This window comes from Lutra lutra, chromosome 10 (genome assembly GCF_902655055.1).
Source record: "Lutra lutra chromosome 10, mLutLut1.2, whole genome shotgun sequence".
Taxonomy (NCBI): Eukaryota; Metazoa; Chordata; class Mammalia; order Carnivora; family Mustelidae; genus Lutra; species Lutra lutra.
In genome coordinates, this window is record NC_062287.1 from 114179942 (window position 1) to 114207503 (window position 27562).

General features: G+C 61.4%; 2 protein-coding genes across 8 annotated transcripts; both read right to left on the bottom strand.

Moving 5' to 3' along the window:
* Nucleotides 1–1836: 1836 nt before the first annotated feature.
* EPS8L2 (EPS8 like 2) lies at nucleotides 1837–19166 on the bottom strand. Of its 3 annotated transcripts, none has more exons than XM_047691472.1 (21): nucleotides 19015–19166; nucleotides 16384–16502; nucleotides 16247–16302; nucleotides 15422–15486; nucleotides 8954–9115; nucleotides 8359–8508; nucleotides 8214–8293; nucleotides 7988–8130; nucleotides 7829–7899; nucleotides 7513–7639; nucleotides 7215–7303; nucleotides 7010–7084; nucleotides 6667–6815; nucleotides 6406–6538; nucleotides 6161–6279; nucleotides 4755–4860; nucleotides 3909–4022; nucleotides 3622–3694; nucleotides 3269–3449; nucleotides 2981–3113; nucleotides 1837–2842 (listed from the first exon to the last, which is right to left on the bottom strand). In XM_047691472.1, exons 2-21 carry the CDS (start codon nucleotides 16425–16427, stop codon nucleotides 2759–2761), a joined length of 2154 nt encoding a protein of 717 aa, XP_047547428.1. In that variant the 5' UTR covers nucleotides 16428–16502; nucleotides 19015–19166; the 3' UTR covers nucleotides 1837–2758. The 3 variants fall into 3 exon arrangements, with proteins under 3 accessions (XP_047547428.1, XP_047547429.1, XP_047547430.1); XM_047691473.1 differs by having other exon boundaries at nucleotides 16384–16444; nucleotides 19015–19155; XM_047691474.1 differs by lacking the exon at nucleotides 19015–19166 and having other exon boundaries at nucleotides 15422–15481; nucleotides 16384–16465.
* Nucleotides 19167–21042: 1876 nt separating this feature from the next.
* Nucleotides 21043–27457, bottom strand: TMEM80 (transmembrane protein 80). 5 transcript variants are annotated; one of them, XM_047691488.1, is made up of 5 exons: nucleotides 24425–25058; nucleotides 24184–24188; nucleotides 23718–23790; nucleotides 23531–23623; nucleotides 21043–21920 (listed from the first exon to the last, which is right to left on the bottom strand). In XM_047691488.1, the coding sequence occupies exons 1-5, from the start codon at nucleotides 24657–24659 to the stop codon at nucleotides 21715–21717; spliced, it is 612 nt and encodes a 203-aa protein (XP_047547444.1). In that variant the 5' UTR covers nucleotides 24660–25058; the 3' UTR covers nucleotides 21043–21714. The 5 variants fall into 5 exon arrangements, with proteins under 5 accessions (XP_047547444.1, XP_047547441.1, XP_047547440.1 ...); XM_047691486.1 differs by lacking the exons at nucleotides 21043–21920; nucleotides 24184–24188 and adding exons at nucleotides 22506–23401; nucleotides 27340–27457 and having other exon boundaries at nucleotides 23718–23811; nucleotides 24577–24596; XM_047691485.1 differs by lacking the exon at nucleotides 24184–24188 and having other exon boundaries at nucleotides 23718–23811; nucleotides 24577–25058.
* Between the last annotated feature and the right edge of the window lie 105 nt (nucleotides 27458–27562).

Genomic DNA, 27562 nt, shown 5'->3' on the forward strand with positions numbered 1-27562 from the left:
TTCTTTTTTTCTGTGCTTTGTTCTTCATCCAAGCCTACTTTTACGGACCTGAAATCACCAGGATGTCAAACAGGGTGGAGTTCAGTCGTCCCCTAATCTGGTGGCCTTGGACAGGGATGCTGTCATGTCCTCACACCTACACTGAAGGCTATGTGACTTTGGGCCCACCACACTCACATCCGAGGAAGTGGTGGGGAAGCCTCTTCCAGGGGCCCAGAGGCCCAGCAGACGGGTGGGGCCGGACCATCTTGGAACCAGTAGCTCCTGGGTAACGGAAGCTGGCTTAGGGCTGCAGGGGGTTAGGGAACGAGGGGCCTGGGGTACTAGGGAGCCAGGGGGCTCGGGTCTTGGAGATCAGATCCTCCTCAGGCTGTCCAGGGAGTGCAGTGGGGACAGAGGGGGATGGAGCAGGTGGTCTGTGGATGAGATGGAGGAGGGGAGGGAGAAACGAACAAGGAAAGAAGCGGAGGTTCTGGGGCTCCCAGGGAATAAGCAACCCAGCTAGAAGGGCGTGTCGCCAAAGCCCAGCCAGCACCACCTTCCTGCTGAAGGCAGAGCCCTGCCGGGTGGGCTCAGGACAGGGAGCTGTCCCTCTGAGCTCCAGTTCTAGTGGGCACCACAGGGCCAGCAGAGGCCCCCTTCAGAGCAGGCAGAGCTGGGGGTGCCCATCCCTGCTTCACAGGAAGGGCTCAGCCAAATAGGACTGGTGGGAGGGTGGTCTGGTCAGGGGGCCCATCCTTCTGGGTGGTTCTGGCCAGAGGGACCTGCGGGTTTCTGGAGGGACAGCCAACACCCAACCCCTCCCTTTTCCTTTTTGGTCCTATTTCCCTGTCTGTGGGGTCCTGCCTGGGTCTGGGAGGATCAACTTTCCTCTTTTGGCCTAGAGCTTAGGGAGGACCTTCCTCTTCCGAGGAGAGGAGGCCATGGTGGTCAAGGCCCAGAGGCAGCCCAGCTTCGGGCGGCCGGGTCCTGGTGGACAGATCCAGTCCCGTGTGTCTGTCCCAGCTGAGAGTCGGGGCTTCTCAGGGCTGAGCCTGGCTTGGTGGCCAACCAGCCGGAAGCTGAGAGACAGCCCTCTCCATCCCCCAACCCCACAAGGCACGACCTCTGCATGGAGCTCCCTGTGGTTGAGGCCCCAGGAATGAGCCCTCCAGACACCCTCACCCAGGGTTGGTCCACCCGCTGCTTCGGGGAAAGGCAAATCAAATTGTCCCCCACATCTGGCCGGGTACTAGGTGCCCCCCCGCCCCCCCCCCCCAACACTCTGCAACACGTAGGGCCGCCAGCAGAGGGCGCCAGAGGCCTCCTCCAAGGGCCAGGCAGGTGAGGTCAGGTGTCCTGGAGGTGCAGAGGGCCGCTGACCAGGGGCTCCTCTGCTCCCTGTGGGACACCTCCGAGCTCACCACCACCTCGTCTGGTGCCCGTCACACCCTTCTCCACGGCACCTCCCTCTGCGTGGGGCTGAGCTTCCGCCTTGCCTCTCAGACTCACACCCCTGGCTGGCCCGCCCTGAGGTCCTGAAGACCTGGCTCCCCAGCCCTTCCACCCACCTGGGTTCCTTGGGCCTTCTGGACACTCGGGCTGGGAGAGCCACAGCGTGCAGAGTGGGCATGGGCCCCTCAACCCTGCACCTCCCAGGGATATCCTCGGGGTCTGCTTGGATACATGTGGTGGTGAGGGGCTCCTGGGTGCCCCTACTGAAGGCAGGGGTACATGGCCTCATTTGGAAGGCCTGTGACCTGGCCTCTGCCCAGAGGTTCTTACAGAGGCTGCAAGTGCAGGCAGGCTCCGGGTGCATGGGGACCCCGGCCCATCTCCAGGACACAGACACGTGGCTGTCGGGACGCTTCCCTGGTTTAATGACATGGCTTTTGAACTGTAGCCACCTCTCATCTCTAGGTGTAACCGGCAGAGTTCAGGGCTCCAAGACTCACCCACCACCCACACAGCACACAGGGCAAGCCTGGCCTTAAACTTGGTTGGACCAAGTTCCCTCCTTGAGTTCTGCCTTGGGTGTGTGTGGGGCTGTCTAAGGTCGTACTTGAGTGAGTACGTGTCCAGGCTATCTGGACACCCCTTCTCGCCCCCCCCATCCTGGACAGGGCGGAGGGAGTATAGCACGCACCCACCCCAGGGGAGCTCGGAGCACCTCCCCAGGCCACCCTTGAGAAGCAGCGTGCTGGGTGGAGCTATGGGCGATATCTGGGGGCGAAGCCCAGCTCAGAGCCAGTGGTCAGGTCAGCTGCCCTTCTGGCCCACAGCCCACCCAGAGGTGTGGAGGGCCAGGTGCATGGAAAACTAGCAGCCGTGGAGGTGAGGTTTGGGGCCAGGGTCACGAGTGCCAGGAGGAACCCCCAAGGGGATGGGGGGCCAAAGTTCAGGTCCCTGCCTGCCTCCTGGGGGCTTTGCAGCCTCAGGGAGAGGCGTCATGGGAGGAAGGGGGCTGGGCAGGGCTGGAAAAGCCAGGGCGCTGGCTTCGGGGCAGGGGCATGAGGGGCTGGCATCTCCAGGTGGCTATTTGGTGGAGGCAGGCCTCCGGGCAGGCAGACAGGTGTAGGCTGAGGCCTTGTCGAGCCTGAGGACAGGCCTGTGCCATGAAGTAGGTGAGCGGTGCCCAGCTGGCACCACTCACCACCCGTGTCCGTGGTCCAAAGTATACACACATACAAAAATAATACTCCATGCACTGGGGCGGGCCTCTCCGCAGGCGCGTCTCCGTCTCCCCCAGCCGCAGGGCGCCGGGCCCTGCCGGCCAGGCCTAGCTGTCGTCCTCCAGCCTCCGCTGGGTCTTGGAATGAAACTTGCTGATGAGCTCCTCCAGCTCCGACCCGCCCGGCTGCTTCTGGGGAGGGGTGGGGCAGCCTCAGCAGCTCAGGCCCCGCCCCGGGCCAGCAGCCCAGGGCCTCCCCCTTTCCCGGCCACCCAGGAGCCCCGAGGGAGGAGGGGCGGGGAGGCGCGGGGCGGGGCAGGGCAGGCGCACCTCCAGGACGGCCTTCTGCACGGTGAGCTGGCTGTACACGCGGATGCCCTCCTCCCCGCACACCTTCTTCAGCTCGTCCTTGTTGAGTGAGAAGAGCTGCGGCCCCGTCAAGATGCCCAGGTTCTCCACGATCCTGGGCGCGGCGCGGAGCGGGCGTGAGCGCCGGGCGCCCGCTCGCCCTCCCTCCCTCCCTCCCTCCGCCCCAAGGCCCCGCCCTAGGCCCCCTCCCAGGCCCGGACGCCCCGCCCCGCCGCCCCGCCCCGCCCCGCCCCCCCCCCCGGCACGCACCGGGCGCTGAAGGCCTTGGCCTCCAGCCAGGCGCGGACCTCGGCCGGCCCCGACTCGTAGGTGAGCGGCACGGCCGCCGGCTGGCTGCGCTCCACGCGGAACTGCCGCTGCGGCTGCGCCTTGATGTGGCTGATCTTCTTGATGAGCTCGTCGTTGACCTCGTCCATGTGGTGGATCAGCTCTGCGGGCGGGGCCGCGCTCAGGCCCCGCAAGCTGACCCGGGGCGGGGGTGGGGTGGGGGTGGCCGTTCCCTGCTCGGGGACCCTCTCCCCGCTGCCTCCCCCTGGGGGCGCTCAAGGCCCCGTACCCGCATCGCTCTGGTGGCCCTCATCCCCCCGCAGGGCGCCTCTCACCGTCTTTGTTCCCTGCGAAGCTTGGGGGCAGCTTGTGTGTGGGGCTGGCAGGACCCCAATATTTCAGACTGGCCTGCGGGGGTGGGGACGCCATCAGCTTCAGCTCAGCACTCCTCCCCGCAGGGTTGTCGGAGGAGAGGCTGAGGCACCCCTTCTCGCCCCCGCCCCCCATCCTGGGCCTGCAGGCCCCACCCCACCGGGAGGGAGGATCCTGGGGTGCTGTGGGTCTGCCCCCGCCCCTCCCCCTCCGTAGTGGGGGCAGCAGAGCCCTGGCTCCGGGCACTCACCTGCTGCGGGGGTGCCTCCTCCAGCCGAGTCTCAGCCAGAATGTTGCAGGGCACGTAGCCCGCCTGGCCGCTGCGATTCCGAACCTTCCACCACTGGTGGCCGTCCTCCAGCACCTGCAAGCACCCCCCGCCCCGCAGCATCGCCAACTCACATGCCTCCACCCTGCTATGGTCCCCAACGCAGGGTGTGTGACACCCTCTTTGCAGGCAGGCCAGAGAGAGTTCTAGGTGTTTGCTCTGAACCATCCCCACACAATCCTGTGGGGAAGTCACGAGTCCCCTTTGGAGTACCTGCCCTGCCCTGCCTTCCATCCCACCCACAGAGGCTACGGTCCCTCCCTTATCTCCCCCTACCCCGCCCCAGCAGCATCCTGAGTGCGGGTGCCTCCGGCCTTTGCATATAGATCACCCCCCCACACACCGGCCTGCTCCACTTTCTGTCCTCCAATGGGTGGCCTGGATTCAGGACTGGCACCAAACACACTGTGTCTCAAGGGGGCTCCAGGGGTGGGTGTGAATGATGAGCCCTGGCTGAGACCTAGAAGGTCCCCCACTTGGCACAGAGAACGCCCATCCTTCAGCGTGAGCCCAGCTTAGCCCAGCAGGGGGGCCCCTGAGCCCCATCTGAGATGCCCAAGACACGGAGGCCCCTTAGCCAGGCTGTGCTGGGGGTGGGGGAGGGGCAGGCTGTGGATCCAGACTGGAGCCCAGGAGTAGGGGTCCTGGGGAAAGGGATTGGACAGGTGCACCGTGTGCCAGCATGGGGTCACCTGGCTCCTGCCTGTCCCGGCCACCACTTGCCCTGCCTCTCCTGGGGGGCCCCCTCCATCCCAGGCCCCAGCTCACCTCCAGGACCTCATCCTTGAGCACCGACAGCTCGTTGGCGTTGCGGGCTGTGAAGTCATAGAGGATCTTGACGTACTTGGCCATGGCTGGCCCCGGTTCGTAACCCCTGTGTGGAACAGAAGGGCTGGGGTCTCCTCCTAGGATTGGGGCTGGGCTGGGGGAGCAGCTTCCCAAGTGCGTGCTGCCTCCTGCTCAGCTCTCTGAGGTCACAGTGGAGAGAAGCTGAGGCTCCTCAGCCGGGAATGGAAACTGTGACAGCCCCAGAGCGTCTAGGGCCCCTGCACGGAGGTGGGGGCTGTGCGGGGGGGACGGGGGGGACGGGACAAGGGGGCCTGTGGGCATGGCAAGGCCTGCCTAAGGTTAGGTTGTGTCAGGGGCCGCCAGGCCTGGTCCCTCAGGGGACCCAGAGCCAGAAGGCACCCAGGAAATGACAGGGTCACTGCCATACCTGGAAGCAGCTGACCAGTGAGGGAGGGCCAGCTGTTTTCAGAGCCACAGCCCTGTGCACAAGCACGCACAGTGGACTGCCCACAAGCTGCAGGGGCGTGGTGCTGGCGTCCTGGCCTCAGCACAGAGCAGGCCTGTGGCTATCACCCAGGCTGGGCTGTCCCTTCCTGGCCACTCTGGCCCCCAGTCATCAAGGCAGCTCCCTCACACAGCAGGCCTTGGGACACCATACAGGAGAGGGAGCTGAGGCCGAGGTGGCCCCAGAGCCAGACTGGCCGGGATGGACTGGCCAGGGGCTGGAGGCCAAAGGATGAAAATGTTTCTTCAAGTGTGGTCCTAGGCCAGGAGCCATGGACATCAGGCTGGCTCTGGGGGGCATCGAGAGGGTCAGATTTAAGGCACAGATTTCGCCCCTCTCCTGCTGAACCCGAACCCTGGGATCTGGCAGGGAAACAAACTTCCTTCCCGGACAGCTCTGGGCCAGGAGCGAGAACGGAAAGGAGGTGGAGAGGGGAGGAAGGATGAGCAGTCCCCAGACCCCGTCTGTGCAAGTGTGTGTGGGGGCGGGAGAGCGGCTGTCCTTGGCTCAAACCTTCAGTTCTCCTTTTCTGGCTCTGAAGCTGGGCCTCAATCAGCCCCAATGGGGCGACAGGGTTGGTGACCCCACTTAAGTTTAGTGACTTGGTAAACTTCTAACCATGATTCTAAGACATACATGAGGACACCCAAAGAGAGATCACGTGTGAGAGTATTGAGTTTAGAGGTGGTTTTTGACATTCTTCTCTTCAATTTTATGTTTTAAAGTTAGAATGAAAACATGGTTCTAGTTTGGAAAAATGCTGTTTGAACATGAAAATGCCATGAACAAGACATTTGCCACCACCTGGTGGCAGCATACTCCTCTCAGAGCCTCCCTGTTTCTAGGGGTGTCACACTCCCTCATTTTAAGAAGGACTTACCTGTGAGCATGTGGGGCGCTGACTGGGGGAAGAGGGTCTCCCGGAGCTGGAGCTGTGGGCTCAGATACAAGGCTGTGTTTGGGGGAGTTTCGGAAGGATGATCGGTTCACGGGAGTCGGCTGTGGGGAAAAAGGACACCTGGGCTTGGTGTGGGGTGAGGGCAGTGGACAGAAGTGGGCTGAGGAGGTGAGCAGTGGTGGAGGAGGTGGAAGGCCAGTTTGGGGTGGGGCCATGGGTGCTCTGACCTCATCGTCGGGGGCAGACGCCAGCCCCTCCACTTCCCAGGGAGCCTCCTGGAACACGTCCAGGGGTGGCTCCCAGCCGCTGTGGAACTTGGGCACGTAGACTGGCACCTGCGGCTCCCGTGGCCACTCTGATCTGGAGGTGGGAGGTCCTGGGGTGAGCCAGGCCCACCCATGGGAACGGGCCCCACCTCAGCTGGTTCCCACCCCACACCCAGCCCAGGGGCCCTTCCCACGCCCCCCTGCCCGCTGCTGCCGCCGCACCGGGGACGCGTCCATGTCTCCCCCAGTGACTCCCATAGCGTCATCTCCTTGGGGACTAGGTGGCCTTGCAGGAAGCCCACGGCCTCGCGGGAAAGCATGGGGCTGGAGACGGAGCGTGCGATGTCTGGGCCCCCACAGGTGCCGATGATCTAGGGCACAGCGGGATTCAGAGGAGCCCCTGAGCACCGGACCCCCATCCCAGCTGGCTCACTGGCAGCACCACAGGCCAGCCACGCCCACAGCTTGGGCACGTGGCCCCAGCTGCCTGCCCAAGGTAGGCATTTGTTCCCCCCCCTTTAGCCAGGGGCAAACCACCCCGGGGTCTCGCTCCCAGCCCAGGCACCAGGTCCAGAGGTCCGAAGAGGAAGTGCACGAGCTCAGCCGCGCTGGGGCTCTGGATGTGCTTCTGCAGCTTGGCCTGGGGGTGGGCAGACAGGCGGGGTGGGCGATGGTGCTGCAGACACGGGTGGGCAAAGACCCCCACTCCCCCCCAGTGTCAGCACAGAGGGACGGGTGGGATGGGGGTGGGAGCGGGGCCTAGTACTCACCAGCAGGTTGACAGCCAGCTTGATTTTCTGAAAACAGTCGATGAACTGGGCCTCAGAGGGGGGCCGTGCACGCAGCGTCAGGACACCCTCTGGAATGGGGGGGTGGCGGCTCTGAGCTTGGCTGGCCTTCCCGGCGCCTGGGTGGGGGGCCTTGCCTCCAGCCGCCCGCCTGCTCGGACCGGATCTCCTTCAGCAGTGGCCGCCTGCCTCCTTCGCACCCTGTTCTCTCCACCCTCTCCCGTCTCCCCATACCCCCCCACAGTCGCTCCTGTTTTGTGGACCACCTCCCCTTCTGCACCTGCTGGCCCCTTCTTCCCTTTCTTCTTCCCCTTCTTCCGCTGGTTCAGCTGTTTGAAAGCCTCTGCCGCCTTCTGCAGCCGAGCCACGAACCACTCAATGTCGTCCAGGGCACAGTTGAGGATTTGCTGGGGTCAGAGCGGAGGCGGGGGTCAGTCTCCGGCGCCCCCACTGGCGGCAGGGACTGCCCCACACACTGTCTCTTGGTCCCTGGCCTGGGGGAGGAGGTGGGTGCTGCCTGGGGGCTGGCTGGAGGGGCCTCCACCCGATGGGGACCCGGGGCAGGTGAGGGGCGCCCCACTCGCCCCAAGACACACCGTTTCCTTCTCTATCTTCTGAGCCAGCACCGCGCGGGGCTCCTCATCCTGCGACTCCCGACGGCGGAAGCCTGGACGGGGGAGGCAGACATCAGCTGTTCCTGCTGCGGGCCGCCCCCAAGGACCCGAAGGCAGCCCCAGCCTGGCTCCTCCGCAGACCTGGCTCAGGGAGGGGCATCGGCGGGCCCACTCGGTTCTTCGTGGCCGGGGAGTCACCGCTGTAGCGCTGGAAGGGGATGGGGGCTGGGCCCCTGGGGGCGGGCAGGATGGACTGCCGCTGCTGGATCTTCTCCTGGTGGCCCCTGCAGGGGGCGGAGGGCTGCTCAGCCTGGCCCGTCCTCCTCGGCCGGCCCTCCCGCCGCCTCCCCCTGCATCCCCCGCCTACTTCAGGGTCTGCGGCCGCAGCTTCCTCCCTAGACGGCAGTCGGCCAGCGCGCTCTCGATGTCCTCGTGCACCAGCTCCGCCTGAGGGCACCGGGGGTCAGGCAGGCGCAGGCACCCGGGCCCTCCCACCGCCGCCCACTCCTCACCTCCACCTCGTCGCAGTGGAAGAAGTGGATGTCGGGTTTGCTCTGCTCCGAGTCCTGGCACACAAGCAGCAGCACCGAGGGGCACCGCGGCTGGTCGGGCACCGTCTGGCTGTGCCGCACGGTGGGCAGCGGGAAGTTCTCCAGCTCCTCCTGTGGGACAGGGGGCTCGGAGGCAGCTCGGCTGGGTCACCTGGGCGCGACGTCCGGATATGACACCCACACACAGCCCCACAGACGCAGGCTCACAGCCACGTGCGCCCGGGTGGACTTGGGCCACGGACACAGCGCCCCGGGCATGCCCCGGGAGCCCAGCCTGCGGGGTGTGTGCCGTGGACACGGTCACAGACATAACCAATGGCGGACGGGGCACAGACGCCGACCCGGACTCTACCAGGCCGTGGCGCTGCCTGGGGACAGCTGCGAGACAGGCTGGAGCCAGAGGTGGGCAAGGCACTTCGTGGGCTGGGGTTCGCCTGGATGCTCGCCCCCAGCCCTCCCTGCCCCACCCAACCTTTGCCCTCCTCATCCTGCCCCGCCCCACAGGGAGGCCCCGCAGCCTGGGTCCCGGCCTTCGGCTGCCCCGAGGCTGCCACACCTGGGTCTCCACGTCCAGCAGCCGCAGACACTGGTCATTGACCTGCAGCAGCATCTCCTGTGCCCACACCTTCTCCTTGGAGCTCAGCTGCACCAGTTTCCGGATGGCGTCGTCCACTGACATGATCGCCTCACTCTTGTCCATGATGAACGTGGCCAGGTGCTGGGGGCGGCCAGGTGGTCACGCTGGGGAGGGCCCTCCTTGTGCCCAAACGAGGGTCAAGGGGCTGCACCCCGGGGGCCCGAGGCACCAAGGCCAACCTTGGGAGCCTGGGGGTGGGGTGTGGGGGGAACATCCCCTACCCTGGGGGTCTGAAGAGACATAGCCCTACCTTGGGGGAAGGTCTCTGCTCTGTCTTACTGGCTGTCTGTGGGGGCCGTGGACATGCCCAACAAAACCTTTGGCAGCCACACACAAATGATCTGTCTCCCCACCTCATCTGCTGTGGCTGGGCTCTGAGCACACCAGCCTCCCCGTGCCCCCAGCAGACCTGGCTCAGGTTCACCCCAGGCCCTTTGCATGTTCTACTCCCAGTTAGCACCCCCTACTCTTCCCCAGCCCTCTCTTCCTTCAAGGCTCCGCTCAGACCTGTTCCCCCTGCCTGGCTAAGGCGCACTCTCAACCCCCTGACCTGCCTTGTTTTTGTTGATCACAATCCGACACTAGCTTCTGGCTGCTGGGCTCACTGCTATTCCCCTAGTGCCTGGGATGGGGCCTGGCACACAGCAGGCCCTCAGTGAGTGTAGTGGGATGAGGGAGCATCTGAACAGCCACGTGGAGTGCTTTGTGGGGTGGCCCTGGGGACCCCTGAGCAGCCCAGTCCTCCCCTTCTGGGAACCCTCCTCCTTCCTCCGTGCCCAGGCCTGACTCAGGCTCCTCCTCCCTCTAGGCTCCCCCATGTGTGTCCTGTTGACCTTCGCTGCAGTCAGTTAGCCATGCTGAGCCACCTGGAAACACTGTCTGCAACGCAGGGCAGTCAAGGCCCAACTGCAAAAGCACTGGGAGAAAGTGCTGGACGATTTCTGGTGACCTCAGAACGGCCTTCCTCACAGAGGGGCCTTCCTAAGCAAGGAAGAAAATCCAGGCGCTCAGAAGAAAAGACCAAAAAAATCTGACCTAATGAAAAAGTAAACATTTCTGGGGCGCCTGGGGGGCTCAGTGGGTTAAAGCCTCTGCCTTTGGCTCAGGTCATGGTCTCAGGGTCCTGGGATTGAGCCCCACATCGGGCTCTCTGCTCAGTGGGGAGCCCGCTTCTTCTTCTCTCTCTGCCTGCCTGTCTGTCAATAAATAAATAAATAAATCTTAAAAAAAAAAAAAAGCAAACATTTCTGCCTGGAGAAAACACTGTCTACAAAGTGAAAAGAAAAACAAAAGTGGGACAAACAGCTGTAATAGATGCGGCGAAGGCTGATCTTAATGTGTAAAAAGACCAACGTTTAGTCCAACGGCAGCTCTTCCTTTGTTAAAAGCTCTATTTTGTTAAGTATAGGTAGTAAGAATACCAGAGATAAACGATTAAATGAATGAAAAACATCTGTGAATAAGTACAAGATTAACATTCCAATAGAAAAACTAGCAAAAGAGCTGAACAGAGAGTCTCCAGGAAAAGAAATATAACTCACTTTTAATACAGAAAATTGTGTGTCTTCTCATTCAACAAGAGAATTGCCCAGTCCGACGCCCCTGCTTCTGAGGGGGTCAAGGGCCGGCCTTCTGCCTGTTTCACGGACCAGTCCAATGAGTCCTGGCGGGCCCCGCGCGCAGGTTAGCTGTGGGGGAGCGGGAGCCCCCACTCTGCACGCCCCAGGCGCTCTCTCCTCACAATTCAGGCAACCCTACCCCATTCAAGACCCAGTGTGGTTGTGGGGGGTGGTCCCCGCCGACCTGTGCGTCAGCAGGTCAGAGGGAGAAGGGGGCAGAAACACACAGGGGCCGTACAGTGGCCGAGGCGGGCGAGCCCCAGAGCACACACTACTGGCAAAACCTGACGCCACTGAACCACGCAAAACTATGTCCCCGGCTCCGAGACAAGTCTCCGTGCCCTCCAGGTGACGGAAACCCGGCAAAGTGTGCTCTGCCCATAATGGGATTATAGAGGAACGAGTAACAGAAATGACTAGAAAACCCTCAAATAATTGGAAATTGAGCAGTGCACTCCTACATCAACATCCAATGGTGAAAGACGTCAGGAGGGAAATCGGAAAAGACTTTGAGACAAATGAAAACAAAGACAGAGCACGGAGCGACCTCAGGACACTGCCGGCCCCACAAGCAGGGACAGGGAGAACGTCGCTGTGAGTGTGTCGCTGTGAGTGCTCACTTGAACAAAGACGGGGCAAAGAAGTAGTCGTGGGGAATCAGAAAATGTTCTGGACTGAATGGCAATCAAGGTGTGAGCGTGGGGTCCCTGGTGGCTCAGTAGGTGACGCATCTGCCTTCGGATGAAGTCAGGATTCCCAGGGTCCCAGGGTCGAGTCCAGCCAGGGAGCCCGCTTCTCCCTCTCCCTCTGCCCCTCAGCCCGCTCTTGCTCTCTCTTTGTTGCTCAAATAAGTAAAATCAAATCTTAAAAAAATAAAAGCTAAAGGCATGAGTACCATATGTGCAGGATATGGAGAAAGGAGTTGGTAGGAGGGAATGTACAGCCGTAAATGAATGAGTTAGAAAAGAAGAAATATTTCATATCCGTGACCTGCACGTCTTCTGTAGGAAACTAGAAAAAGACGAGCACATGAGACCCAAGTAAGCGGGAAGAAGGAAGTTAAGAGGAGAGAAAAGTCATAACCAGACAAACAGTACAGAAAAAGCAACTAAGTCTGAAGTTTGTTCTGAAAAGATTATGAAAATCTGAAAAGATGAATGAAATGGATAAACCTCACCAAGATTGATGAGAGAGAGAGAGAGAGAGAGCACAAATGACCAATAACTAGAAAAAAGAGAAGGGTGATCACTACAGATCTTACATGCATAAAAGTGAATTCATAGCCAAAAATCTCCCACAAAAAAACCCTATATTCAGAGGGCTTCCCAGGTGATCCTAACAAAAACTTAAGGAAGAAGTAAAAACAGTCTTTCACAAATTCTTTCTGAAAGCCAAGGAGTAGGGAATGCTTTCCCCACTCATTTGATAAGGCACCACCATTCTGACACCAAAATCTGTCAGGGCTTTACCGGAAAATTCTAGAGCAAAACCTCTAATGAACATTAACGCAAACAAAATATCCACAAGTGAGTCCCTCCACACACAGAAAGGATCCTGCACACGGATGAACGAGGCCCATCGCAGAAGCGCAAGAGCAGCTCAACGTTCAGAAAAATCAGTGTGACGGCCTTAGCAGCCGCAAATACGTCTCTGTAAATCGGGAGAAAGCAGTGGATAAAATTTAGCACCTCTCATGATAAAAACTCTCAGCAAAGAACGGAAAGGAGCTTCCTCACTCATAAACTACCTACAAAAATATGCAGCCTACACAGCAGGGAAATACTGGATATTTCTTCCTAGAATAGGACACAGGGACGTGCACTCCGAGCTCCTTTTACTCCACATCGTACTGGTGGTCCTAGCCAGGACGGCGAAGTTCTAAAAATACAGTATGAAGTTCTGTATTTCAGACAGCCTGACTGTGGAGTAGGAAAGTCAGTGGGTTCACAAGCAGATCGCTCACACGAGCAGGTGAGTTCAGCCAGATCTCAGGACACTCGGTCACTGTACAGAAATTTAATCGTTCCTCCATATGTGATGATCCGAAAGTGGCTTTTTATTTTTTTAAAGATTGTATTTTATTTATTTGACAGAGAGAGAGAGAGATCACAAGTAGGCAGAGCGGCAGGCGCGGGTGGGGGAAGCAGGCTCCTGCTGAGCAGAGAGCCCGATGCGGGGCTCGATCCCAGGACCCTGAGATCATGACCTGAGCCGAAGGCAGAGGCTTTAACCCACTGAGCCACCCAGGCGCCCCCCGAAAATGGCTTTTTAAAAGACTGTACCATTTACAACAGCTTCTACACGTCAAATAACTGAGGAATGTGTAGAGAAAAGACACTCAAGACCCCTCCAGTGGAAACGACGAACATTCTGAGGGAAGTCAGAGTGACCCTGACTCGCAGAGAGCGCGTCTGCAGCTGGGAAGGACTCAGGGTCATTGCGATGTCCTTTCATGCGGACATGTGTTTGGTGGGACTCAACTGACTCCATGCCAGTCACAATTCTGGCAGGCTTGGGGCGCCCCGCCCCCCACCTGCCTCTCTGCCTACTTGTGATCTCTGTCAAATAAACAAATAAAGTCTTAAAAAAAAATTCCAGCAGGCTTTTCTGGGGGCTTGGAATGTGGACGAAGCCCAAAGCGCTGGCGCCGGTCGGAAGGTCTTAGGAGAAGGCGTACAAAGCTGCAGGATGAGACCGCCCGGTTTCAAGTTCAGTAATAAAGCCCGAGTGAGGGAAAGGTCGGGAAACAAAGCATGGACAGACCCATCCACGTTCAGCTCCTTGGTTTTTGGCAAGGACACCAAAGCATCCTTGGACAGCACCCAAGGATGGGAGAAGGAATGTCTTCTTGGTGTAACAGCACGTTGCTCTGGGGAAAAATTAGCCGCAAGTCTCACACACAAAAATCAAGTTCAAGTGGGTCATAGACTGAAATGTAAAAGCCTCAACTCTGGGGTTTCTAGAAGAAGACACAGGGAGGACTCTTCAGAGCCTTGGGTCAGGCAATGACCACGCACTTCCACCCTAAAAAAAACCCCCAACAAAATGCCCTTAACCTTGGGGGAAGTGTATATGGCCGACAGCTTCAGAACCACGCCCTCCTGCTCGCGCGAAGACAGTCACACGCATCAACCAGCGAGGCAGACCGGCAGGAGTTCTCCCTAGCCCACACGCTTGACGACGTGTGCAAAGGGCCCCACCAGCCAGCAGGTGCAGTTGTACGCACACGTGTCCAGAAGCAGGGCCACGCGCCGGTCCCCAGGGGTTAGCATGCCTGGGGAGATGTTCCTCGCGCCCAGAGCTTAGGGGAGCCTCACCCTCACGTGCGTCTTCTTGAAAGAGGTCCACCCCGCAGAACAAAGGCGCCCTAATATGAATTCCGCCGCCAGAGCAGCGCGGGGGGGGGTTCTCCAAAAGCAAAACTCGAGGGCCACGGGACAGAGTGGTGTTGCCGGATGGTGCGCGGGGAACACGGTGGCCGCCAAGGTCAGTGGCAGTGCGCTCCGTGCTGAAGGAGCTGCTGTGTCCCCGCCAGGTGGGTGACGGCCCCATCCCGAACGGCCGGGACAACCCTCCCCTGTGGCACACTAACTTAGAAAACAGGAAAACAAACCAACCCGTGGGGCTTGGCGGCCCCATTGCCAGGGTTGGGTCTGATCTTGCTCCCACCTCCTACCCTCTCTGTGTGCCTTGGTTTCCTCACCCGGGAAGGGCAGGCAGAGCCCATCCACTTCCCCAGCCCTGCCAGCTGCTGGACAAGCAGGAGAGGTAGCCCTGGGCTGGGGTCTCTCCACACGTCAGCTCGGAGCAAAATCCAGAAGGGCGACGTTGCCCCAACCCCGAGAGGGGTGGCCGAGCTGCCTGGAAGGAAGGGGCCAACCGGACCTGTCCCCACCCTGTGCCCTGCCCTTTGAGCCTGAGCCAGCAACCGCCTGGCAGGAAGGGCTGGCCCCTCACCACAGCCCCGGTCAGGAGCCTGCGGACTCCCAGTGTCTCTGTGGCCCCACGTCTAGATCAGGAACCTGACGCTCAGAAAGCGGTGACTTGCCTGGCCTCTTGGGTTTGGGGGTTCTGTGGGGAGGGAAGTCCTCATCTTCCTGATCCAGGGCCCCCCTTCCTGGCTCAGGGTCCCCCTACTTCCTGGTCCAAGCCCCCCGTTCCTGGTCTAAGGCTGCCCCTCCTCCCTCCTCAGCCATTCTTAGTCCTGCTGTCCTACAGGCTGGGACAGTGGCCAACAACCAGGAAGGTCATTTAAAATCTTATTTCCTGAGTTCTAAGTGTGAATCAAAGCTCACCCAGGATGAAACCCTTCTGAGCTGGCCGCTGGTCTGGAGTGCGGCTAACGAGTGTGGACCCTCCCAGAGTCCATCTGAACCGGCCATCTGAGGCTTTCCCTGCAGGACCTCACTCAGCGTGTCTGTGCCCATCTTCTCCTTGCCAATCCAGTTTCTCGTTTGGGGGCCAGGATGCCAGTTTCCCACCTGCGTGCTGCCGGACAGCACCCAGGCCTTGTCCTTGCCTGGCCTGTGCTGGCCACTGGCAGCTTCATTCCCCTGAAACAGCTCCACGGCTCTTATGGCCCCCTTGGATTGTGACCTTCCCAGGATTAGAGGCCCCCCCCCTACTGTGGTTGATCCTAGGACAGGTGCGGGGCAGTCCCTGGCTCTGGCTGCCTGCTGTGGGAGTTGGAAGCTGGGCTGTCTCCTTGTGCTTCAGTTTCCCCATCTGCCCAGGGACGCTGGGGGCGCTCCTTGGGGGCTGGCCTCACCTGGACGTGGTACTGGGAAGTCTCATGCATGATGATGTTGGAGTTGGAGTACTTCTTCCTCTGTTCTGAGCAGGGAGTCACCAGTCACTCACACCAGAGGGCAGGCCCCACAGCCCCGGTACAGGTGGGACTGGACGCCCAGGTTGGGCCACAGGGAGGGCCGAGTGGAGGTGAGGGGTGCTGCCGCCAGAAAGGACTCGAGGGTGTGAAATGTGAGGGACCTTCTGGGCAGAGCGAAAACCTCCCTCTGCCCCCAGGATGGCCCCTGGGAAAGGACCCCCAGCTCCCTCTGCCCCCAGGACCCCTTTGCTAGGGGTTGGTCCCGGGGGGCTGGAAGAGGCTGAGCATCTCCTCCAAGGAGGCTCCTTGCCCACCTTCCTGGGCAAGTGTCCAGTCTCGGGCGTCCCCGTCTCCAAGAGCTGCAAGCTAACATCTCCCGGCCCCTCCCCAGGGCTCCTCACTTTCCAGACAGGGCACAAAAGTGTGTCTAGGGGGAGGGGCAGAGCCGGGCGATCGGGGGCTGGCCAGGCTCCGCCCCCTCAGCCGCCTGGAGCTCCGTCCAGGCGAAGCCGCGCCCCTTGGGCTCTCGGGTTGCGGGGAGGGGCACTGCCCAATCAATATTGATGGTCCCTGAATTATTAGTAAAGGCCTCTCTCCTTACGGTGAGGGAGGGAAGGAGGGACCTGAGCAGCTGTTGCTTCTTGAGGGTCCAGGGGCCTCCTTTGGGCACTGAGGGCTGACCTGCCTCCCTCTGGTGGGAGCCTGGCACAGCCTGGGAGAGGGGAGTGGGCGAGACCCCGGAGCCCATCCTCCAGCCCCACTCACCAAACAGGTCCTTGGCACTCATCTTGGCCACACCGTCAGACCGGCCCAGGCTGCCACTGCAGGGGAGGGGCTGTTGAGGGCGAGGCCCACACCGCACCCCTCCCTGGGGACTGCTTGGGTCGGGGGTGGGGACTCACTTGGCAGCATCCGGGCGGCCGCTCACAGACCCCAGCTGGCTCATGGCGCCGTTGGTGGCGGCTGCTAACGGAAAGGCAGCCTTGTGGCTGGAGTCCAGGACCTCGTGCCGGACCCACACCTGAGTGGAGACCACAGCCGAGCTCACACCTCCCTGGGGCCTGGTGGGTGGCTTCACGGCTCCTAAGGCAGGGCTTGATCTCTTCCGCCCACCCAGATCCAGAGGCTGCAGCCCTGATGTCCTCCCCAGGTTCCCCAGGGTGCTTGGGCAGGGTGTCCTCAGGGAGCAGAGTCCTGCCTCCTGGCCACAGCAGGACCTCCGGGCCCAGGTCGCAACTGGCAGACATGTCCCCAGGATGGAGAGGAGAGTCCACTCTCAGGGCTATCTGGGGCAGGCCTGCAAGGACAGTGTCCTGGGGTTCTGAAAGGGGACCTGGGAGAGGAACCACTTCCAAGCAGAGGGAACCCATGTTCAAAGGCCCTGAAGCAGGTGGGAGCCATACCAGAGGAAGGCAGCACAGGATGAGATCGGACCCTGCATGGTGTTGGGGTGGGGGGGCGGGGAGGGAGGTTGGGGACCCAGAGCCCAAAACAAAGTCTAGAGGGAGCATATCCTCTGGGTGGTGAGCAGACCTGGCCCCTCTGGGCCAGGTTAACATGTCCCGTGGGATCTGTGTCCCCTGGGGACCTCTGACAAGGCTGTCCCTCTGTATGTAGGGTCAGCCAGAGTGGGTAGTCCCAGGCCAGGGGAATGGGTATCTAGGGTTCCTTCTGGTTTGACCAGGTCCTACTGACAAAGAGGGTTTCCGGGAGGTGTGAGAGGCCTGGGGGCTTTAGACCACCCCCTCCCATGTGCCCCTGAGGGTCCTGGCTCTCTGAGGGTGAGTGGGAGTAGGGGCTTGGCCAGATTCCTCTGATCACCTGTCTGTGGAGAATGTCCGGAATGCTCATGACCTCAGCGAGAGAACCGAGTGTTTGCTTAATGGGATTCCTGGCGGGCTGAGCCAAGGACACTGGGCACGTGTGTCTGGGTACACACACACCTGGGCAGAAAAACTAGGCCCCGGGCACACACAGCCACACACAGGCTGTGACACACAGCCCCCCTCCTTGGGGCGCCTAGGCCAGGCATAGCCATGAACTCATGGCCTTCAACTCCCTGGAGCAGGGTAGGGGACCGGCATAGCCAGCCACAGATGTGAGTCCAGGTGCTGGCATCTGGGGTGGGGAGCAGCTGGGGGAGGGGCCGTCACAGGCCCAGGCCGGTCTGGCAACTGGGGCAGGGGAGCCGTGTGGGCCCAAGGGATTGGGACCAGCCCAGCACTTTGGTTTTCCTGCGGCCATCTTCCGGGTGCGAAGGGAGGGCTGAGCATGGTGCCTGGTTGGGCCGTGGTGGAGGCCCCAGCAGGGCAGGGAGGGTGGAGGGACGAGCTCCAAGTTCAAATTCCAGCTCACAGCCAAGTGACCTTGGGGAGGAGTCGGCTTAAGGCCCAGAGGGTGCCGGGTGGAGCCCTGGAATGGGGGAACCCCTCTGGCCCTGGCTCTGCCCCATCTGGGAGCCTTCTGCTGGGGAGGGCCCAGCCTGGCTGGTAAGGAGGGCTAAGCCTGGGTGGGGAAGGGGTGGGCTCCAGGTGCGCTGGGGAGGCAGGCACAGGGGATCTGAGACTGGGCAGGGCGGCATGCTGAGGCGCAGAGGCGCTGAGGCCCAGTCCTAGTCCTAGGCGGGCCCCAGGAGAGGCCCGCTGGGGCAGGGCCCTCCCCCCTCCCCCACAAGGGAGCTGGGGGAGCCATGCAGGGGTAGGGAAGGAGAGGCGCCCCCAGCTGGGCCCTGGCTCACTGCTGGGGCTGACTACCCCTGGAGCTGGGGCAGAGGTGGTCTTCCGGTACACCTCAGAAACACCATATGCCTGCCTACCCTCCTCCCCTGCCACCAGAGACACCTTCCCACGCAGGGGCCGGCCCCAGGCCAGCCTGGCCCAGGGAGAAGGAACCTGGGGGAGCCTCAGGTCCGGCACACACAGGCCTCCTGCAACCCAGCACACAGCCTCCTCCTCCCTGAAACTCCCACACCCCTTGACCCAGAACTTGACCCTAGCTTGATGCTTCTCTGGCCCTGGATTCCCTCCTGGCTCAGACACCCAGGAAGTGCCTCCCTACCCGACCCACAGGGAGCCACTGGCCGCAAAGGAGGCCTCAGCCTGTCTCTTGGAAGGGGTTTTGGGACCTTCCAGGGGCGGGGGAGAAGCCGCTTCCCACCCCCTTCGCTGGAGGAAGGGGTTCCGTCCGCCGAGCCCCAGGGCTGGGAGGGGGCCAGCTGACTCAGGGGCCACTGCCTTTAAAAAGTCCCTGCGCACCGGCACCACCCCAGGACCAGTCCAGGCAGAGCAGGCCGCAGTGGGACAAGTTTCTGGCCGCAGGTTCCGCGCAGCCCTATCGCATCCCTGTTGTTGCCTCCTGCACTCCCGCCCGGCCCACGGACTCTGGCCAGAGCCCCCATCGCACGGCCGGCTGGGGAAACTGAGGCCGAGTTAGACCGCCGTCTGTCCGCAGGGATTCTGGGTCGCTCCTCCGCCAAAGCGCGGGCGGGTGCCCGGCAGGTCGGGGTGGGCAGGTGGAGACCGTGGGGCACTCACCTGCTCCTCGAGGCCCCGCGATCGCGCCGCCCGTGGGTCCCCTTGTCCGCGCGTCCGTCCGCCAGTCTGTCGGCTTCTCGCCTGGGCGCCCGGGCTCGGCAGCGGGAGGGACGCGCGGCTGGGCCGGGCCAGGGCGGGGCCGCGGGGAGGAACCTGAGCGGCAGGTTAGAGACCGGGGAGCCGGCGGGCGAGGTGGGGAAGGTGGGGGGGGGGGGGGGGAGGCGGACGAGGACGCCCCGCCCCTCTGCCTCGGCCCCGCCCCCCGGGGGCTCCCTGCGGACGGTCCCCAACGCCCGTCCCGAGGGCCCCCTGGAGACGCAGACCCCACCCCCAGAGTTGGGGCTCCCACGGACGGGTAGGCGGATCGGGAGCCCCTCACCCGTGGGGATGTGCCGGGCGACTAGGCCCGGCGAAGTTCTAAGATCTTCCCGAGGCAGGCCTCGCTGCGCCCCGGCAGCCGCCAGGTATCCCTTGCCGGGTGTCCCCAAGCCTCAACTGCAGCAGCAGAGAGAGGGGCCTACCCTGGGCGCCAGGCCCCAGGGCAGAATCAGCTCTGGGGGAGGGCTAGCGTCAGGCTTCATTGTGAGTGGGTGTCACAGGCAGGATCAGAGGCCAGAGACCCGGGAGCCCTGAGCTCCCAGCACCCCAGGCAGGAGAGGTTTCTCCTCCACAATCCAGGAAAGCCTAGTCTTTCTGTGTTGCCCCAGTCCAGCATGGGCAACCCCCAGAGGGATGGGGTGTCTGATGGGAGGGTGGGGATGCCTGCGGCCTAGGCTGTTTGTTCAGTACTGCCAGGGCGGAGAACAGGTATGGGAGGGCACTCCAGGCTGGGGCTCCCTCCTTAGGCCTAGGCCCCACCCCCTGCCCACAGCGAGGGGTGGGGCAGGGAGTAGGTATCCTTCTTCCAATCCGACTCCCCCGTCTCAGCCAGCTGGCCAGGGAGGAAGGAGAGAAAGGGCAGACGGCAAGTCCAGGCAGTGGTGGGCACCCCGAGACTTGTGCAAAGACCCAAAGGTCTGGCTACTGTTCCTGGGGTGGGGGTGGAAAAGGGGGCATCGGGAGGCAGGGTCCCAAGGGCAGCAGGCCTTTGTTTACCGTGGCTGACACAGAGCACTTCCTGGGGAACTCCCTGGGGGAATGGAGCTCCCCCTCCTCAGTCCCGGGGCGGGTCTCCCCTCCAGCGGTCTGAGGCCTCACAGGTGAGCTCTGGGAGTGGTGCAGGAAGTGGCCTTCCTCTCCGGTCCCGTGCTGCCCCTGAGCCCTGGCAAGCCCTGGCTTCCTGGATCTCTCCCCTACCCTGCTGAGCACACAGAGAAGGCACAGGCCTGCCCTTGTCCTGCCTGGAGCCTGAGCCCGGGCGGGCAGGCACGCACAGAAGGGAGCAGCAAAGGTGGGCAGCACTGCGTTTCTGAAATTAAAGTCCCTGTCATCAGACTGGGAGGCAGCAGGGGGCCTCTGGAGCCACCTGGAGCCATGGTGTTCTCTGAGGACAGGTGACTGCCCCCTCTGTGTGGCCAAAGCAATAGGGGTGTCAGGTCCTGGCCTCAATCCTTGGGCAAGAGATCATGAACGCTTAAGACCACAAGTGTCATGCTGCCAGATCTGCCCGGGAGCTGGCTGAGCATTTTCCACGGAGCAAGTGCACCGGTCCCATCTTCCCAAGTCCCCTGGGGGATGCCATGGCGCCAGAGGCAGGTAGCTCTGCTGAACACCTGAGCAGCAGGTGAGCACGAGGGCGCCCACATGCGGCCCCTGGGGCCACAGATGCGCACTGGACCAGAGCCAAAGCCAGCGGAGGGGAGAGCTCCCGCTCCCACTTGCCCCTGAGAAGGACAAGAAGACGGAGGGGGCTGCTGCTACCCCTCTGCTGAAAGCCGGTCTCTGTGGAGGTCCGGGACCGGCCCTGACGCCCGGCTTTGCTGCTTTCCGGGGGAAGCACTGCTCCCTGGGTTTCTGGGTGAGGCCTGGGCGGGGTGTGCTTCTGTACCGAGAGAGAAGCCTGGAAGAGGCGGGCGGTCTTAGGAGAAATGCAGGCAGCTACACACGTTCCTTTATTCGACAACATGGCCAAGAGAAACGGTCTCGATGTTCAAACAGTTATTCCGAATGCGGACAGGGCGCGATGCAAACGAAGGCAAGTTACTGGGGAACCTGAACTCAGAGTCCTTCCAGGAGCCCTTCTGGTCTGCGGACACAGCCAGCACAGTGCGCACCCCTGACGCTTCTCTGACTGAGTCCTGGACTGGAGCCCCGAAACCCCTGCCCAGGGCAGTGGCAGGCTGTTCTCTGTCACTCACCCGTTCCCTGCCTCCCTCCCCTGTGCTGGGGCTTTAGACCACATCCCTGCAGAAGTCCCAGAGGGAAGGGGCCGCCACTGCACAAATGCCCCCAAACACCAGAGCTTGCTGGCTCCCAGGCATTTTTCTTTCTGTTGCAGCGCCGGTGTACCCTCGCCCTGGGCTTGGCCTGCTGTGGGCCACGGTCCTGGGCTCCCCACACCACCCTGTAGCTCCAGGGGGACCAGTGTGGAAAGCGCGGAATCCCAGCAATTGTGTGCAAACGTGCACTGTCCTCAGCCACTCCCCTTGGCGCAAGCAGGTTGGCGCAGCCGAGGGGCCACCAGGCATCGCCGGGCACCCAGGACGTGGCTTCTGTCCAGGGGTGTCCCACGCAGGGTGGGGGATGCCAGGCACCGCCTGCCTAGCTGACGAAGGCAGCAATGGCCACCAGCTGCAGGACGGCCTCCAGGCCATGCAGCGCCAGGAGTGTGGTGCTGAGGACGCAGTCTGCCCACAGCACCAGCGTCTGCCAGAGCAGGAAGTAGGTGGACAGCAGGGCGCCGCCTGCGGTAAGTACCAGGCTGATGGCCAGCGGCACCTCAGCCTCCGTCAGGTTGCCCTTGGTGCCTGGAGAGCAGAGCAGACGGGTGAGTGGGCGCTGGGCTCAGGGACACCTACTCTGACCCGTGTGTGCCCAGGAGGGCTGTGAGGCGGTAGGGAGGCTAAGTGCAGGCTTGTCACCAGCACGGCCCTCTGGAAGCAGGGCTGAGGACCTCAGGTCAAAGGTCCTGTTGGGGCCACATCACTCATGAATCGTCGGAAAGCAAAGTGTGACAAAGGGTGTGTTCTCCCTAGAGAGGGTAAAAACCAGTCGCCAGATAACATTTGAATCTCAGCCTCTGGGTCAGTTGTGGGGGTGGGAGAAGGCATTTCCTTTTCTAAAGACGATCCCAGTTGCATTCTGATACCTCGTCCTAATTCCAAATGGATTGAGAAGTTTTTGTTTAAAAACTTCCAAAAATTGGGGAGCCTGGGTGGCTCAGTGGGTTAAGCCTCTGCCTTCGGCTCAGGTCATGATCCCAGGGTCCTGGGATCGAGCCCCGCATGGGGCTCTCTGCTCAGCAGGGGCTTGCTTCCCCCTCTCTCTCTGCCTGCCTCTCTGCCCACTTGGGATCTCTGTCTGCCAAATAAATAAATAAAATCTTAAAAAAATTTTTTTTTCCAAAAATATTTTACTCTGGGCTAAGGCCAGCTCTGGAAAATGCCAGGTACGCCTGTAAAAAATCAAACCAAAGCAAAAGTGAGTATTTTACAGACAAATGGCTCGATCACAGGAAACGCTGATCCCTGGCTGCTGTGGCGGACCCAGGGGTCCAGCACCATCCGCCTCCCTCCCAGGTGCGTGGGCTCGTCTGTGACAGCGGACACTGATAGCCCCGCATGCCCAGCATGATGGCCCAGGAGACTTGCTCCTGTCCCCTGAAGAGTCCTGAGGCTCTGCCGACAAGGGCGTGCACCCACTTCCTCGCTACTGACTGGGCGTCACTGGTGTGCGTGTGCAAGGGGCCTGGGAGCGCCAGCTGTCATCGGCTCTACCAGCTCTTCCAATGGAGGGAGTGTTTCCCAGACGTATTCGTGGAACACGCATGTACGATCCCATCGTGGAACACAGATGTGCTGGCATGTGTGTGCCTGTGAGTTGGCCAGAGGCGGAAGAGGGGGCTGGAAGCCTGCACCCTGTGTGCTGAGCGCTGGCTGGGCTGGGCTACAGGGCAAAGCTCACGCTGTTAGAGAACTGAAACGGGGCTGCCTGAGGGCCCCTGCATGGCCCTGGAGCTGGACTGAGGGGGCTCAGGGAGCCCTCCCACATCTCCAGGCTCCGCTGGCCTGTTGGGGACTCGGCAGAACACTCCAGATCCTTCTCCAGACTGCTGAGGCCAATGGGAGGGGAAGGAAGGAGATGAGGTGAATATTTTGGGGCTCTCGGCCCTGTGCGTCCCCCTGCGGCTTATCAGGACAGGCTTCCAGTGGAAGCTGCTCTCCCAAGGCCGCTGCCAGAGTTGTCCTGAATAAGCCAACCAATGCTTCGTGACATCGTAAGGGGAGGCCTGCAAAGCGAGTGGCTGAGTGGTCGGCTCTAGGAAGCACGTGATAAAGGATGGACGTCATAAAGGGTTCCTGGCCCGGAAGCAAGGAATTCTGTGGCCCTCTGCACTCTACGGTCTCCAGCAACTCACCAAGATACAGCCGAGTCACTTCCAAAATCCCCATCAGAAGCAGCAGAGTCAGGTCGAGGACCAAGTAAGGATGAGGATAACTGAAAACCTGACCTACAGAACAGCGGGCAACAGAGCAGAACTCCAGTTACGCAGGGGCGGGGAGCAGCAAGGACCCCTCCCGTGGGCCTCTGAGGTGAAGACTCACTTTTATACATCATCATCAGGAGCGTAGCTAGAAAATACAGGGCACAGTAGGCCCCACTCAGGTAGAGCAGCAGCTGCAGAGAGACGGACGAGAGCTGGCCAGCGGTTAAGGACTCACGGGCCTAGAGACGGGCCCTGCCCGTGTGTCCACCCCAGGGGGCACACCCCGCCAGGTCTCCAGAGCCGCACCTGCAGGTGGCCACGGGGACCTGGCCGCTGGATCCCTGCCTGGGGCGGAGCAGGGGGCTTCCACCCGTCTCCTCTGGTGTCACAGGAAGTGTCCTAGCCTGGAACAGGAGGGCTGCGTCTGTCCCTGGTAACTGCAGGCAGGATGGCCTTGGAACACCAGGTTTCCTTGGGGGCATCACCCTGACTGTGGCCCAGGTTACTAGATAGAAAAAAATGACTTTTTTTTTTCATTTTCTTTAAAGAAAATATATTCTTTTTTTGTGCTGTTAAAGATATACCAACCCTACCACTTTGTTTATGGTAAAAATGTTCAAAGGGAGGGGCCTTCACTGTCTTGCCCTGGGGTTGGGAGGGTCCTGGTCGGAGGCAGGCAGGCAGCCACCCACCCATTGCGCAGGGGAGCCAGCCTGTCCCACTGAAGTGTCATGGACTCTCTGAATCTGTTCATGAATGTCCCTCCCATTTAACCAACTGAGCCACCCATTCAATTCCATCTAAGAGTAGAGTTTCTACCAGAACTTAGAGAAAGGGTGTGTGTGGGGTTTAAAAGAACAGAAAGCTGGAACTCAAAGCCGCCTTCATGTGTCCAGCAAACTAGCTCTCGGGTGCCGTCCTGGGGATGCCTGGGCCTGTGGCCAGCTGAGGGACACAGGGACACAGCAGAAGGATACCACCGCAGAGGAAGCCCTCCCTGGAAAAGAAAGCGTATCAGTACGTGAGGCCGCAGGTCCAACCCGGTGCCTACCTGGGCCATTTCCGGCACTGTTGGAGGATCCCGGCTTCATTCTTTTCTCCTGTATTTACAGAAAGAAGCCACCTTTATCTGGGCCCGTAGCTAGCTCCCTTGTTGTCACCCCTGCATCTGTCCCTCCGAGGAGGGTCTGCCCTCTGCCGCTCAGAACCTGAGGCTGGGAGAGAGCTCAGGACCTCAGTGGCGCCTCCAGCCAGGAAAGGCAGAATTCTGCTGCGCTGCCAGGGAAGGAAAAGGCGCGGGCACCGGCAGACACAGCTTTACTCATCCTCTCTGCTTCCGCACATTTACCACGGGGATGGAATTCGAGGAGAACCTTCTCTCATTCAGGATACAAATCTTTTTTTAGGGGGGTGATTGATGATACTTTCTTTCCCCTAGAGTTTTATATATTGTCCCAAATCTCACCCAAATAGTAATTTCCTACAGCAGCAATCCAGTTTCTTTCAAGTGCGTCTCAGACTTTCTCCCACCTCACAGCAGGTACGCGTTTCCCCTCATCTTACGACGATGACGGCTTCTCTCCCCGCGAAATGGTCTTCAGAACCAGAGCTGCTGAGTCGCAAGCATCTTTGGCTAAGCCTCTGCTTGAATGTCTCTTGGGGCAGACTTCCTGTCTCAAGAGGCTCACACTAGTGGCACATTTGTGACATGTAGTAACATCAGTGATAACTTAGAATTTGGGCAACAGACCCTATAGAAGGAGACTTGAGCCACACCGCCAAGCAGCAAGTAGGACAGTGATGGGAACCAATCTGTCTGGTCTTCTCTCCAGTTCCACTTTCCCTTAACCCCCAAGAGGGCAGGGAGAGACGCTCAGCCTTGGTGAGTGTTTGTGGGGGACATCAAAACAGATTCCGGCCTTCTGGAGTCTCGCATGGGCAGCGGCCTTCTACGGGTCAGCAGGGGAACCCGCCCCCGAGACTCTGAGCTCAGCGCGCAGGAGGCAGCACGTGCGGGGAGCCGGAAGCGGGCGGGAGCCTCTACACACCTGGATTGCGTTACAGGCAGTGAGCTCCTGACACCCAATCTGTTCTTCTCCAGGCCCTAGCGAAATGCGGCTGCCTCCATACTGGCCGTTATTTGGGTGGGTTTCGCATTAACTGGGGTTTTCCTCCCTTTTGATTCTTCTCTTGAAGGCTGGCTTCAGATGCTTCAAATCTACCTGCCAGCCATGGTCACAGACCGGAACCGCGGGGGCTCAGGGGAAAAACGTGGCATAAAAGCCTTACACGATCCCGGGTTTAAATAATCGACATTAAAGGTGGCTACAATCTGGGCACCTGGGTGGCTCAGCGGGTTAAGCCGCTGCCTTCGGCTCAGGTCATGATCCCAGGGTCCTGGGATCGAGTCCCGCATCGGGCTCCTTCCTCAGCGGGGAGCCTGCTTCTCTCTCTGCCTCTGCCTGCCACTCTGCCTGCTTGTGCTCTCTCTCTCTCTGACAAATAAATAAATAAAATCTTTAAAAAAAAAAAAGGTGGCTACAATCAGATTGGCTGGTCTACGGGTTTCAGACCTACAGGAGCTCGGCCTAAGGACAGCGCCCGCTTTCAGCAGCCGCCGCGTCCCGTCAGTGAGTTACTCTAACAAGAGGCCGCCAACAGGTGCAAGTTCCCGCGGAAGGGAAGGGAGCAAACGCTGCCCCTGCGGTGAGAGGCCGCTGCAGAGACCCCGTGTGACTTCCTTTCCCCAAGAGCAGACGCACCTCATTGCCAGTGAACTTCCACACAGGCCTGGCGGTCTGCAGCGGAGCGGGGTGGGGGCTGGGGCTGGGGCTCTGCGTAAAGCCCAGACCACAGGCACCTCGGCTCCGCCCTCCTCTCCGCCCTCCAGCCAGAAATTTCCGGGCAGGGCAGAGGCTGGGAAAGGCGGCTTTGGGTCCAGAGTGGGAGCCCACCCAGACGAACCCGGAGGCCCAGTAACACAGCCGCCTTCCACTCCCGCACGTTCTTCTCAGGGCACAGGTGTGCACACAAGAGCTGTCCCGCGTGCGGACAGCTGGGTGCTGCAAGGGACACAGTGCCCGCGGGGACCCTGGTGGCGCGAGCAGAACCTGCACCGGCAGGAGCAATGCCCACCGGCTTGTGAGCTCCCACCGCCGACGTGGGGGACAGCCGTGCCCAGCTTTCCAACAGGGGCTTGCCACGTTGCCCAGCACTCTGTCCTGGACACAAAGCTGCTGGCGACTGCGACAGGGTGCCCCCCCGCCCCCGGCGCTGACAAGCTCTTGCCCGGCCTCAAGGCCCACGGTGCCCCCTCCCTCTCTGGAGCAAGCAGCTGCCCCAGCCGGCGGGGTCCACGGCGGGAGACTGGTCTCCCCCAGGGCCGGCGGCGGGGGACGACCCCCGCAGCCCCCCAGGGCCGTGCACAGCCGGGTGTCTGCGCCGAGCGGGGCGCCGGCCACAGGAGGGCAAGAGGCGCCCGAAGGGCCGGGGCTGCACCTCGCCGAGACACTCAAGACCGCCGAACCGCAACCGCTGGAGCCGCCTCAGTCCGGTCCGTCTTTCCATCACCAGAAAGAACCAGACCCGACCAACCCCCGCTTCCTGAGATGACCTCCGCCCCCGCCCGCCCGGGCCCCCAGCCCAAGCCACGGGCCTACGGGCGCTGCGCTGTCCCGAGACCGTCGCGTCCCGCCCCGGGGCCCCCGGCGGCTCCCCAAGCGCCCTCCCCGGGCCCTCACCTTGCCCTCCGGCAGCCATCTTGCCGCCCGGCCCCGCCCGCCGAGTCCTCCGCGATCCCAGCAGTCTCTCGGCTCCGCGCTATTCGCGTCCCTTCGGCCATTTTCGCTTCTGCTCCCGAAGGGGCCCGACCGCGCCGCACTTCGGGAGTTGATTCCGATCCGCGGCCGAGGCCGGTTAAACCCGTCCGGCAGCGCTCGGGCACTTTCGTACAAGAGGAGGCGG

What these genes read in the sequence shown, in the direction of transcription:
- EPS8L2 (XM_047691472.1), bottom strand. Translation starts at nt 16,427, where the DNA reads ATGAGCCAGCTGGGGTCTGTGAGCGGCCGCCCGGATGCTGCCAA. An exon ending in AGAAGATAGAGAAGGAAACG is followed by an intron (nt 7,640 to 7,828) that starts GTGTGTCTTGGG and finishes CTCTGACCCCAG; the next exon opens with CAAATCCTCAACTGTGCCCT. An exon ending in AGCTGGCTGTCAACCTGCTG is followed by an intron (nt 7,085 to 7,214) that starts GTGAGTACTAGG and finishes GCCCACCCCCAG; the next exon opens with GCCAAGCTGCAGAAGCACAT.
- TMEM80 (XM_047691488.1), bottom strand. Translation starts at nt 24,659, where the DNA reads ATGGCCCAGGTAGGCACCGGGTTGGACCTGCGGCCTCACGTACTGATA. An exon ending in CCTGATGATGATGTATAAAA is followed by an intron (nt 23,624 to 23,717) that starts GTGAGTCTTCAC and finishes GCTGTTCTGTAG; the next exon opens with GTCAGGTTTTCAGTTATCCT. An exon ending in AGTGACTCGGCTGTATCTTG is followed by an intron (nt 21,921 to 23,530) that starts GTGAGTTGCTGG and finishes TCTGCTCTCCAG; the next exon opens with GCACCAAGGGCAACCTGACG.